Here is a 14,346-nt window from a genome sequence, read left to right on the forward strand (position 1 = left end):
ACTGCCATATCAGACCTGACAGTGAAAACTAATGCAGTTGAGGAACTGCTTAACGATTGATAACACTAATCTGGTGTTTAAGCTTATTTTATTATTAGTAACAGCAGCAGACTCGTCCGTCTAAGATTAATGATCAACGTCAATGTAGGAATAAGGTTACGGAGTAAATAAAAATACCAAATTCTTCCAACGGCAGGATTTATTGTAGACTTTTATAATGGTCCCTTAATGCAAAAGAAAACGTCGGAATGGTACCTTAAAATTATAATTTACAATAATTCCATGTTACATTAACGTTCTAATCGATTGATGATTGAGCGACACTTCACAGACTAATCAAACGCGATCTACTTCTTTGGTGTACAGATTTTACGATTGTTATGAGTAAAAAAATAATTTAAAAAAACATCCCAAAGTAGATTAGCATAGGTTAATATATTTTACATAATAATATCACTATTTTCTAAAACTAATAACACCAAACGACGTACGGGTTTAATTTCATGTCGCATTGCACTTGGTACGCAACGAGTTCCGTAAGGAATTTTACTTTATAAATTAAGACCGCGTTGCCTTACACTAAGACCATTTCATGGCAATAAATGTTTCAATTTGTATAATATAAACGTGTAAAACTACAAAATTTAACCTTACGCGTGGTGTTTGTTTATTTCATAAAAATGATATTTATACGATTTACCCTTCACCCGGCACTAATGAAGTGAATATAGGTATATTTTACAATACTTTTGTATAACTTTCCAAAATCTCAAAATTTAATAGAACACTTCAATTTAGTATGAAATAAAATTTAATAAACTAATCTTAAGAGTTTTTATATAAAAATAAACTTATAAGCCAAATTAACAAAAAATATAAAATTAAGTAATTCGCCAATAACACGATTTCAGTGTGTTCTACTGTTTGTTCATCAAGGACGATTTCACGTAAATTGTAAGAAAAATATATTGTGTAAACATCATTCATTTTTGCATTTGGACAGACTGAGCATGCACAACTATGTATAATACAAAGTAATGAGATGTATAGTACATACTTGCTTTTCTATTTACTATTCGAGATTAACGATAAAACAAAATCACTATAACAATCACTTTATGATACCAATTTTCCGATTTACTTAATTGAACATTTAACAAATAGAAACAAGTACTATTGAAATCGTTAGAAAACAAATCTATATTTCTAAGAAAATATACTGACAGTTGGGTAAGAGATTCTTAAGTTTTGTACATTTATTCAGTGTCGCCTGAAATTCCTCGGCTCGTGTTGCAATACTATATAAATAAGTTATTTGATATGTTAGAATGTCCGAAATCCATAGACGGATGTACGAGAGATTTTGTATTATTAGTAATAGAACATAGACATAGAAGCCGTTGGCAATATAATTTTATGTCTATCTTCGAAAACTTTAACCATTTTGTTTTTATGATATTGATTTGAGAACACGAGCATATGGAGTGGAGGTGCGACTTAAAATCGTAGTCTAGGTAAATTCCAAATGAAATACAAACTTCTAAGAATTGACAATTATTTGCGATTGTGAGCGCGTTAGGCTAATACGTACTAAAGTAATGATATAAGCCACAAATTATAGAAACTTCGAGATTGCTACCAAATTTTGTTTTGTTACAAAACGTGGGAACATTTCTGTAATTCGCGGCGGGTATTCACAAACACTAAAAAAATTCATAAAACTCAGGACGGATCCTTCGATACCTACGGAACTCTTTAAAGGCACATAGATTCATATAAACCAACTTTTTATATATGATGAGTGAACTAACTTATAGAACAAAATACTTTTTATGTTCAGCACGATTTAAAGATAGCATAATATAATATCAACCATGATTTAAGAGCAATATATGTACAAATTATATTCCATTGATCGCAATGTATTTTCCCATATTCGTGAAATAGTTCACTTAAAAATATTGTACAAAATACATAGGACAAAATGGTTTGTTCTATAAGTTATTTTTGAGTTGAAATGTTAGCTGCTTAATGTGCTAACTAAAACACGTAAATAAAGGTCTTACAAATTCTAAACATCCATTTTACAATGTTCATATTCGTTATATAAAATATTTTGTGACAAATACAATTTAAATAGAAAATAATATAATTTTGAGAAAAATTCATAGCAATATAATATTCGATTTGAAGTTAATTTTATCATACAGATCTAGTATAGTTTGTATAAATGTGTATATCATATCATAAATGTGTATAATATCATATCATAAATGTGGTGTGTGGTAGGTACAAGTGCTACTTAATTTGATATATATCAATTGATTTATTCTTTTTAATACAATATTTTAATTCAAAAATATCATAAATATTACGATTTTTCTTGCATTTATTGATTTATTTTACAATTCTGACTATTAACCGTGACACTATAGAACAATTATATAGTTTTTATATACTATTTTTATATGTCGATGTTAAAGGAAATGCCTAGAATTATTTGGATTTAGTTTTAGTAAATCCAAATAATTCTAGGCAAAAATATCAGAATGTTAAAGACACAAGACAGTCATTTTGCAATATACTTCGATCAAAAAGTGCATGATTTAGAAAATTTCTCCTTAGAACTGTGTGTAACCCTCTACACTTTTAAGGTACTTCTGTAAGTTGTAAAAAGTTCTAATCTGCATATTTATTGCAAGCCATGTAAGCTACTTACGTGTCAGACATAAAAGTGTGAGGGTACTAATATCAATTTTATTCCTCAAAAGTTATATTATGACATGTTAGAACTACCAAAAATGTTTTTGACCCTGTGTAGCTACTAGTGTATAGAAAATCGTGTACAAATACAAAAAACAACTATGTCCAAATATTATATTATAATCTACCGTGACAGACATTTGTAAAATCGACCATTGGTCAGACATATTTTTTTCAATACTAATGTAGTATTTTGCAAATTCACATCTAGTTTTTCTGATAAAAAGGCTTATTCTTCTATTTGTCTTCTTATGATACGTTAAGGATTTTAAGTCACTGATTTTGATTATAGTACCCTTTATTTAGGTTAAAACTATATTAAGCACGTTCTGTTTCTGGTTCTATTCTGGTTTTCTGTCAATAATGCCATGATTTTAAATAATTGAATATGTAAACAAATAAGAAACTAATGAAGTATTATCAAGGCATAGCTGCGACTGTAAGATTAAAAAAAAAAGACAAATGAAAAGAAGCGATATTTTTTCAAAATTTTGTCAAATAACGTGCTTTTTAGACCATCAAATATAGTTAAAGCCTAAGCCTATATCATTCGTATTTCGTGGGTTTTAACACCACAAAGACAGACCAGTAACTATAGAACATGACTACACCGTTGTGTGGTGAGCAGTAAGAGTGAGACATACGAGCAACTGTAGAACATGACTACACCTTTGGTGAGCAATAAGTCGGGTCCAATAAATACGTGTTATAGTTAGCGTTGGTTAGCTGGATGCGTTGCGTCACGTGCTGTTTACATGTGTATGGTGGCGGCCGTGTAGCGAGCCTCGCCACGCCGCCAGTTCCACTGGGAAGGTCGGTACTGTGGAAGAGAAGTTAACTTACTTATTGTTCATAATTAATGTAGGTAATTATACATATTTACCAGAAAATTTTTCTGTCGTTAAATATCGTTAAAAACCGTGTCTTAGCGCTATTAAATTATTGTAAACGATTGTTTTTTTTTAAAGAGTGTCAATGGAGTTTCTTGCCGGCTCTTCTCCATAAGACCCACTCTTTGGAACCGTGTATATAGTTTGAAGTTCCGAAAGAGCTGTCATAGGTCTATTTGAAGTTGGCTGTGGGACATAAAAGGCCTGCGAAAGAACACGATGGGTTTAGTAAGTAAGAGAGACACTTCCTCACGCTGCTAACCCACAGCTGAAGGGGCCATTCGATGATTTCCCATAAAAAAGGAAGGCCAAAATAAAATATTTATAGCGAAAAATTTACAGACAGGTAGGCACATAAAAAAACTTGAGTTTACCTTAATAAGTATCTGTCCGCTACGCGTGTGAGGGTTCTTGAAGGCGTAGAATATCCACGAGGCGGCCGCGCATATCAGCGTGATAGCGATGAACGCTGCCACGGCGCCGCCGAGCGGGGACCGAGCTTCGTGGGGCATGGGAGCCGCCTGGGATGACTGGTCGCTCACCGGTTTTGGTGCATCAGGCTCTGTTATAACAAAAACATGTTTTTATTATTATTACACTTTATTGCACACATAAATAACTGAAAACAGAGATATTATGCACAACGGCGAGCTTAACCCAGTGTGGTTCTCTTAAAGCCAACCTGAGAGCGAAAGAGTCATTTTTAGCGTATGTTTTTTGTTGATATTTAGCTTCAAACCACCGTCCCGAAGAAAGTTAGTGGACTAAACCTATTACTGAAGCGAGTACTTCGTAAAACCACGATTTATAATAAGATGGATGGTGTTTAGATTTAATTGAGCGGTCTCCTATAGACTAGTTAAGCCTAGGCAAAACTAGTTTGTCCTCAAATTGGGTTTGGCCGGTAACATCAATAACACAATTCACAAAACGATTCCGGCCCAACCCGGGAATCGAACCCGAGACCTCGTGCTCAGCAGCCGCACTTGCGACAGCTAGAGCGACGAAGCAGTTAACACAATGAGGGTTTTCGATACTTTTTCTGCCGCCAGGCGGCGCTTCGTATGCGTCAGGTCCAAACAGCTGTCAAATAGTATGGAATTGTAGGGTCCGAACTTATTGTTTATTGAAATTCTGTTGTATTGGAAGTGTTATTGATTTTATTATGGACTACGGTCAGAATAAGGTTTCCGAACTAAAAATTGAGCTAAGAGAGAGGGTGCAAAAGTCACTGGTACTAAGGAAAAGCTTGTTGAAAAATTTGTTAACACAATATGATTTAGTTTTTTTTTATTTACTCAACCTCAATAGTAAAACAATAATGCAGTGCTTTAATTATAAAATAAAAAAAAACCACTAAAATCGTTCACTATTCATAGTAAAGATAAGCACTTTGACAGTTACCTGGACCTGACGACTCGGTGCTGCCACCTCGTGGACGCCATTTTAGAAAACCCTCATTCTATTCGTTTAGCCCTAGTTGGTCCTAGCCTTTGAGATAACCTCAAATAGGTATTAATAAGAAAATATAATAGATATATATAGAGTTGAGATTTAGTCTAAGCGTGAATATAACTAGAAATGCATAAATGTACAAAGGTGGTTCATTGTTAAGAACAAGAGCGCATCTCGCTATCAAACGTAAAAGTTTGGCGAGCTTAGACTTAAAGTACACACCTATGTAATTATTTAAATTTCAACAAATTAAAAAAAAAAAAACAATGGGCAGGCGATATTGCTCGCAAAGCAGATGGCCGATGGGTCCGAAAAGTGCAGGAGTGGAGACCACGGACTAGCAAGCGCAGCGTAGGACGTCCACCAAGGTAGACTGACGACCTTATAAAGGTCGCCGGAAGACGCTGGATGCAGGTCGCCTCCAACAGGTATCTGTGGAGATCTAAGGGGGAGGCCTATGTGCAGCAGTGGACGTCCTATGGCTGAGATGATGATGATGATGATGAAAAAATATATATATAATGTTATATACTCACGTGTGTTAACAACAGTATCGTGCTTGGCCTGCTGGTCGGTGGTATAAGCGGTGTTGCCAGTCGCCGGCACTCCGCTGCTGTCGTCCTCTCGCGCGGGACACATCGTCGCATTCACTATCGTTGTTTTCTCGCATTCTGTAACAAAAATTATATATTTAAGTATGGACAATTTGAAAATATATTAGGGTGTGTTTAGGACCTAACTAAAAGTACTTAAAATGAAGTGGTCTGTAAACACTATGCTATATGCTGTGGGTGAACCTAATAAATCTATACATATAATAAATCTGTAAAAAAACTGTGTCTGTACATTGAATATATTTAAAAAATAATAATTGGGTGGGGTTTAGAAACAGTAATGGAGCACAAATCCAAAAAAAAAATTCTGTCTGTATGTCTGTATGTCTGTATGTCTGTTTGTTTGTACACGCTAATCTTCGGAACTACTGAACGGATTTCAATGATTTTTTCTGTGTTGTATCAGTATTAAGCCTGGTCAACATATAGGCTATAATTTATCTTCGAAACTTGAAGACCTGATGCAGAACACCAACAGACCAACAAAACTATAAGAAATACAAAAATGATGCCATGACAAAAATTGTTTCATATGATGAGCATTTTCAGCTGAGATAATAAATTTTAAGATGTGGAACCCCAAGAGCCCAGCTTCTCTATACCATATACAGGTATGACGTTTTAGCAAAAGTTGTTCAATTTGATAAGCACTTTCTATTGACTTATACAAATTGAAGATCTAAAACACCTGATGTGGAACTCCAGGAGCCCAGCTAGACAATAGCATATAAAGATATGACGTTTTAGCAAAAGTGGTTCAACCTGATAAGCACTCTCTATTGACGTATATACATCGAAGATCTGGAACACCTGATGTGGAACTTCAAGAGCAATACTACACTTGAAATGTATAGAAATGAATGTTATGAAATAGGTATGGTGAATCAAAAAACCGGCCAAGTGCGAGTCGGACTCGTGCACGAAGGGTTCCGTAAATTACAGTTAAATCAACCTATCTCAAAAACTATAAGAGATACTTTGATCAAACCAAAAATCGTTGAAAGAGTTAATTAGCATGCATCACCTCTATTTTTTTTAGAATTTTATACCCCGTAGTTATAAAAATAGAGGGGGGGGGACATACTTTTTACGACTTTGAGAGCTGATATCTCAAAAACCGTTCACTTTAAGAAAAATGTTTTTTAGAAAACTTTATATCATTTTAAAAGACCTTTCCATTGATACCCCACACGGGTATGTACATCGAAAAAAAAAATTTCATCCCTCAGTTACATGTATGGGGGGCCCCACCCCCAATTCTTTTTTTTACTATTTAGTGTCATATTTTTGTAGCGGTTCATACAACACATATTCCCATCAAATTTCATCACTGTAGTACTTATAGTTTCCGAGTAAATCGGCTGTGACAGACGGACAGACGGACATGACGAAACTATAAGGGTTCCGTTTTTGCCATTTTGGCTACGGAACCCTAAAAAGTAATTAGTCCGTCTTTTAGATAATCCTAAAATAATGGACACGTATTTTTTCTTTTCTCCTTCTCACAAACAAATAAAAACGAAGATATAACTTGAATTTCGTGTTAAGTCACTGCTTAGTACAAATTTTACATACCTAGACGTGGCGTCACGAGCCCCCACTCTCCGACTTTGTTGCGTTATATCTCATCATTATTTTGTATGTCTCTTCCAGACCTCGGGACTACAGAGTTCCGAATTTTTGGGAGGCAAACGTGGGGCCGAAGCCAACACTCTGAAGCCCTTTTGAGACAACTTTAATGAAATGGTGAAACAAAACCGACGATTATTCCTTTATACACTATAGAAATGAACCCGAGGACAATCCCCGGTGGACGTCGTTAAAAAAAAGTCAATCCCCGGTTCTGTGCTATACCATTGCTAACTGTTGATGAAAACTACTTGGGATATGAGCGGCTGAAGTGTGAGGATACCTCGGCGGATTTTAAACGCAGATTACGCGCTCCCTGTGGGTCACTTACCACGAGGCACCTATCCTCCGAGCAGGGCTACTTACCCTGCTCTAGCGACTCCACTCTGGACGGCCAAGCCAAGCCAGAGGCGTGAGACCTACCCCCGTCATGGTTCACTCCGACCGGCCGGAGATGGGGGTCAGTATACTCTCCCTGGAGAACTCAGTATATATAGCCCACCGGGGTCGCTACTCCCCGTCATCAGCCTCAGATATCCTGCGGTGCTTATATCTCATTATTATTGTCGTTATTATCTCAAGAGCCTTTGTCCCAATTATGTTAGAGTCGACTTCCAGTCACGATGCAACTGAGTACCAGTGTTTTACAAGGAGCGACTGCCTATCTGAGCTCCACAACCCAGTTACCCGCTCAACCCAATACCCCTTGGTAAAACTGGTCAGACTTACTGGCATCTGACTACCCATAACGACTGCCAAGAATGTTCAATGACAGCCGGAACCTACAGTTTATACGTAGAAAGTACATATAGGAACTTAGAAAAGTTGCATTGGCAGGTACTTGCCAGACCTGGAATCAAAGACGTACGCTCATACTTGAGAGATTGGTTCTCTACCCACTAAACCACCACGACTTACACTAAGTCATCACGACTTTGTTATCTCAGTAACATTTAATGTTTTTTAACGTATTAATACGTGTAATATTTTTGCCACACACAACTTAAATGCGAACTAATTAGAATCACTACTTTTATTCCTATGGTCACGTCTTTTGCGGTTCAGTTCTCAGCGTTTTGTTTAGTCTGCTGTGCTTTTGCCGTTGAAGTACAAAAATTAAATATATGGAACGTTTCTAATGGCTATGCGTATTCCGTTGTTTTCAAGTCAACGGGCCCTTAAAATTCAATATCAGACGGTTCAGATCTTTGATTTTGCTGACCCCGTAGTCGCTGGCAAAAGGGACTTTATCCGCGTACGAAGTCGCGGGCAGAAGCTAGTAATAAATATATGAACAGAACAATATGTTGTCCACGCGTTGTTTCGAAGTGTTATTCTGAACTTGTTCAATATAATGCTGAATGAGTGGACAAACCGATTCGTATACAAGTTTTATGGCAAACTAGCTTGTACTATACATTGTACAATAACTTAAATTCATTGAAGAAAGAAAGAGCGGAGATGCCACAATTACACCAATTTCTGAAAACTTTAAACATATGCGTATTCTTTTAAGTACTTACTTCTTAACAACCAATCTTGCTTGTTTCTATCTGTCCCACTGGAACATTTCTGTATCTGCGGACACCACGTGCACTGTAAATGTAAAACACAACAAATTATTAATCGTCACTACATAGTACAAAGTCGCTTTTTCTGTCCTTATGTCCCTTTCTACGCTTAAATCTTCAAAACTACGCAACCGATTTTTATGCGGTTTTTTTCAATAGATAGAGTGATTAAAGAAAAAGGTTTATATGTATAATAACATACATTAAATAGTGGGGAAATAGTGTTATCTCGTGCGAAGCCGCAGCGGGTCGCTAGTTATATATAAAAGTCTTCTTCTTTGTCTTGTCCTGCCTTGTATCTAATTTTATTTGGGGTTTGGGGGTAATAAGTTTCCGCTTTCATTCTTCTCTGTCACTCGTCATACTGACACTTACACCCTTTTCATTTATTTCATTATTATATAAAAAGTATATCGTATAAATAGTTAACAGGTGATGTTGAGAACATCACATTGCCCGTGCGGGCGCAGGGGGGCGCTCGATCAGCTGGCGCGCGCGCCGGCCGTCACGAGAAGCACTGCGTCATCGTCCACCGTACCGAGCGCGCACTTACTTCATTTTCTTATAATTTGTTAATTCGGTCATTCCTAAGTGTTGTAATTTATACAGTCCACTATTACACTTATTAGCTACGACGTTACTGGAGTTTTGTTCTACTAACACCTGTAGGATATACCACATTAACATCTACTAATTACTAGTCATATATTGTCGTCATGTTATGTATGAAAATATGACCTGAAATCGAACCCACACACACATACTTGATAAGTTGGTTCTTTACCAACTAGGCCATCACAACTTTCATAAACAAACCTACACTACAAAAAAGCTAAGCAAAAAACCAGCCAAGTGCGAGTCGGACTCGCGCACGAAGGGTTCCGTACCATTATTTATAAAACGGACAAAAAAATCACATTTGTTGTATGAAAACCCCCCAAACTATTTCTTTAATTCTGGTTTTCAGTATTCGTTGTTATAGCAACAACAAAAATACATCATCTGTGAAAATTTCAAGTCTCTAACTATCACGGTTCATGAGATACAGCCTTGTAGACGGATAAAGAAGAGAAAACAATAGGATCCCGTTTTACCCTTTGAGTACGAAACCCTAAAAAATACTTACATTGAACCCAGTATCATGGTTGAGGCAGGAATCGCAGCTATCGTACTGTAAGCAGGTGGGTAAGGCAGTCATCTTCAGAATGGTGTTGTTCGTGATCAAATGGTCCTTGAAAGACACGCGGTGATACTCATAGATCGTCTTGCGGCGAACGTCTGAAAAAATTGGAAAAAATATATGTTTTTTATTGTGTTATAGAAAAAATAAGATCTAAAAAACATAAATAAGCAAAAAATCATCCCTACTAATATTATAAATGCGAAAGTAACTCTGTCTATCTGTCTGTTACACTTTCACGTCTAAACCACTGAACTAATTTTAGTAAAATTTGGTACAGAGATAGAGTTGACCTTTAGAAAGGACATAGGATAGTTTTTATCCCGGGCTTTTGATGAATTCTCTTGAAAACGCGATATAACCGAAATTTACGCGGGCAAAGCCGCTGGCGTGCGCTAGTGATTATCTACGAAACGTCCAAAAATCACGTTTGTTGTTACAGCGGCCACTATATAAATCATGTGTGAAGACTATCGAACTATAACGGTTCATAAGATACAATTTGTTGACACACGAATTCACGAATAGCGAATCAATCGCCAGATAACTTCAGGTAGAACATATTTTATTATTTAACAGCTTTTGTATGATGATAATAATGTCAAACCGCTATATTTGTTGTACAATGTCAACTTGATTGAGATTGAAAAACCAGCCCTTAGTATTTAAAACTCAAGAACGGACGAAAAGCTGTAAATTGATGGATAAGTTGAGCTTAGAACCAGGAGACGGAACGAACATACAAGGTGTTGATTTGCATTTGTGCAATATTTAAGGACGTAATTATGCTAATGATTCTCAACCCAAATCAATAAAAAAATCCGTCAATGTCACCTAGCCGTATTTAAAACTCGGCGCGTATGATACTGGCCTTAAAACCGTGCTGCGCCCTCACACAAGCGCAAACACAAAGCATACGCAACCATCATTCACAAAAATGAGTTACTTCTGAAATACTATGACATTAAAATGACAAAAAAAGCAGCGCATATTAGCTATTCCCCGTCTACTGTAATTCTAATAGATTACTTATGCAGTTTATGTCAACCTCCTGAAATATTGCACAAATGCAAATTAACACAGTTCAGTTCATAAACAGTTCTTTCCCAAACCACGATCTAAAGTTACTATTAGTATACTTACAGAAAACAATTTTATCAGTAAGGTAAGCGTCACTGATGCCGACTTTCACAGGGTGTTCAGTGTCGTTGATCTCCTGCACATCGATGGGTATGTCTTTGTACGCGAATATGATGTCGCCGTTCTTATACAGGGTGACTGCGAAAGTGAACTTCTTCGTCGTGTTCTCTTGAAGGGTCACGTTCTCCCAGAAGGCGGAGAACTTTTCACCTGGAATTGTTTTTAATTCAGATGTTAGTCTACATAGTTGTGGAGGTAATTTCTTAAACATGTGTATGGTATTTAATGAAATAGGTACTTAAAACATTATATTAGTGGTTTGACTCCAGTACAAAAACGTTTAGACCACTACAAATACATATAGTGATTGTAGGGACTCTAATAGTATTGTACGGGTACTGGGTTGCCCGGGTAACTGGATTGAGGAGGTCAGATAGGCACTGCAGCCGGCTAGACTGGAAGCCCACCCCAATATAGTTAGGAAAAGACTCGGAGGATGAGGGACTCTAATAGTATGAAAAAATAGTTTTGATTTCCTATTTTTGTTCTGTATATCTTGATCCATACAGTTTGATCCTACTGTCATTCGTCAGAGTTGTGTCAAAGTTGGCAAACAGCTTCACAATATAATTGCAACTTCATCAACATCAGTCAACTTGGGTTGCGTGGGTAACTAGGTTGAGGAGGTCAGATAGGCAGTCGCTCCTTGCAAAACATTGGTACTCAGCTGCACCCACCTACACTTCAATCCAACCTCAACATAGTCAGGTAGAGGCTAGACAGATAATCCTACTTATATCCTACTTCCTACTTATATTATAAACTACTTCTTACTTATATCTTACTTCTTACTTATATTATAAATGCGAAAGTTTGTGAGAATGTATGGATGTATGATTGTTATTCAAACACAAAAACGGCTGGACCGATTTGATTGAAATTTGGTTTGTAGATAGGTGATTTACACACCCTGGATTAACACACAGGCTACTTTTTATCAACACACCACGCGGGCGTAGCCGGTGGCGGAAGCTAGTATAACTATATTACTCACCATCATCATAAAGTTTGATCTTGCTGTCATTAGTGAGAGTGGTGTCAAAGTTGCCCATGAGTGGCGCGATGTATTGTGTCGCTGCCAGCCAGTTGTGAACATGCTCGCCGGTGTAGATGAAGCCGCCAGTGGCCACGGTCACGTTACGAATGTTGTGCCCGTAGAATGGGAAGTCGAAGCTTAGCTGGATTGACTGTTGGAAAAATAAATATTACTGTTACAGCCTCTTTATCGTCCCACTGCTGGGCACAAGCCTCCTCTCACACGGAGAAGGATTGAGCGTTAATCACCACGCTTGCTCAATGCGGGTTGGTGATTTCAGACTATATAGTCCAGGTTTCCTCAAGATGTTTTCCTTCACCTTTTTTATCAGCCATTGGTGTCCAAAAATAAATGTTAGAATGTCATATATCGCTGTCCTTTGTTAACTTGACCTTCAAAAAGTTCTTATTTTCAGGCCGCTCTGAAGAAATGACATTATCTGACGATCATGATCTGCATGATTCTTATTAACATGGTAGTAGCATACAGCATACCGTATAGGCCTTTTATCCATGTGGGAAGTGGAAAGTATTTCCCTTGCGACGCTCATAGAATCATGGGGAACAGTTGGTATTGAAATAAGGCTCATGTTGCAATCTTGCAAGATACTTGCATCCCCAGTTCGGGTCCAATATCTATCATCATTTATTTGTTTTTTGCTTGGACGCACTAATTTCAGGAACTGTTTTTTTTTTTTTTTTTTTTTTTTTTTTTTTTTTTTTTTTTTAAATGAAGCTGTTTGAACAAGATGCAAATAGACAAAGCTATCAAATTAAATAAATATGAGAACACACTGACCGTGGCCCTTCTATGCGAGTTGCTGAGCACCTGATGTACTTCGGCCTTGTTGATGGTGATGTTAGCCCAGTACTCCCTGAAGTAATCTTGGTTGCCGATGAACGAACTGTTGTAGAAGTTGTGGTGATCCTGGAATTATATGCCGTTTTATTAGTTACAGTCTAACATGGTATGATAGGTTTATTTATTCATCCCTATTAATATTATAAATGTAAAAGTGACTCTGTCTGTCTGTCTGTTACGCTTTCACGTCTAAACCTGATTTTAATAGAATTTGGTACAGAGGTAGAGTTGACAGCGAAGCCGCGGGCGGAAGCTGGTTTTTAAATATATAAGTTACATTTTATCAAGGGTTATTAAGTTGCCGGATAACTTGGTTGTAGATGTCAGATATGCAGTCGCTCCATGTAAGACACTGCCCAGGTTTTTCCAATCAGCTGATTCTATGAGCGCATAAAACCGCAGGCTCTACTTGGTACAGTCTATATGGTCTATTTAATAGCATATTTGATGCACCACCAACCAAGTTGCCATAGTAAACTATTAAAAGCCAAAATCAATAAAAACTTACGTAGGTCAAATTAGCAAGGTTCTCCTCCGATTTGATCCTCTCAGGCGTTTCTTTGAAGATGTCGGTGAAATCTGAAACAAAAAAAGATCAATTAATGAATATCAATGTAATTTAGAAAAAAACCGGACAAGTTCGAGCCCCCCAAAATATTTATTCAATTCTAGCTAAAAGTATTTGTTGTTATAGCGGCAAAAAAAAATACATAATCTGTGAAAATTTCAGCTCTCTAACTATCACGAGCCTGGTGACAGACGGACGGACGGACAGAGGAGCGAAAACAATAGGGTCCCGTTTAACCCTTTGGGTACTGAACCCTAAAAACTAGCTGTTTCAGTTTCACCTTTGTGAAGGAAGGACATTCTTCAAGTTAACTGAAAAGCCTTTGTTACTCGGGAATAGTGTAGCTGTCAAACAGTGATAGAGTTTTTCAAAACAACAGTACACACACCACACCACACATTCACCCCACATACACACACTCCACACACACACACACACACACACACAAACACTCAAATTATGTTGATTGTTCTAGTAAAGGTTTTAAGTTCTAGAATTAAATTTTTGAACGGATCGTGGATCCTAGGTCGTACAACACAAGGAATCCTAGTGTAGAATCTAGAGCGTAACCTTTATTGT

The 14,346-nt window shown here is 37.0% G+C and overlaps 1 protein-coding gene across 1 annotated transcript in view; it reads right to left on the minus strand.

The window, feature by feature from the left end:
* Window positions 1-181: 181 nt before the first annotated feature.
* Window positions 182-14,346, minus strand: part of LOC124644768 (plexin domain-containing protein 2) — a 53,189-nt gene continuing 39,024 nt past the window's right edge. The window contains exons 4-12 of the mRNA XM_047184298.1: window positions 13,708-13,778; window positions 13,137-13,265; window positions 12,297-12,489; window positions 11,246-11,452; window positions 10,049-10,200; window positions 8,875-8,947; window positions 5,645-5,779; window positions 4,028-4,215; window positions 182-3,583 (exon numbers count right to left, since the gene is read on the minus strand). Of these exons, the coding sequence (XP_047040254.1) occupies window positions 3,515-3,583; window positions 4,028-4,215; window positions 5,645-5,779; window positions 8,875-8,947; window positions 10,049-10,200; window positions 11,246-11,452; window positions 12,297-12,489; window positions 13,137-13,265; window positions 13,708-13,778 (1,217 nt within the window). The 3' untranslated portion in view covers window positions 182-3,514. The remainder of the gene's footprint in view (window positions 3,584-4,027; window positions 4,216-5,644; window positions 5,780-8,874; window positions 8,948-10,048; window positions 10,201-11,245; window positions 11,453-12,296; window positions 12,490-13,136; window positions 13,266-13,707; window positions 13,779-14,346) is intronic.

The sequence above is a fragment of the Helicoverpa zea genome, chromosome 31, assembly GCF_022581195.2.
Source record: "Helicoverpa zea isolate HzStark_Cry1AcR chromosome 31, ilHelZeax1.1, whole genome shotgun sequence".
In the NCBI taxonomy this organism is placed as follows: domain Eukaryota; kingdom Metazoa; phylum Arthropoda; class Insecta; order Lepidoptera; family Noctuidae; genus Helicoverpa; species Helicoverpa zea.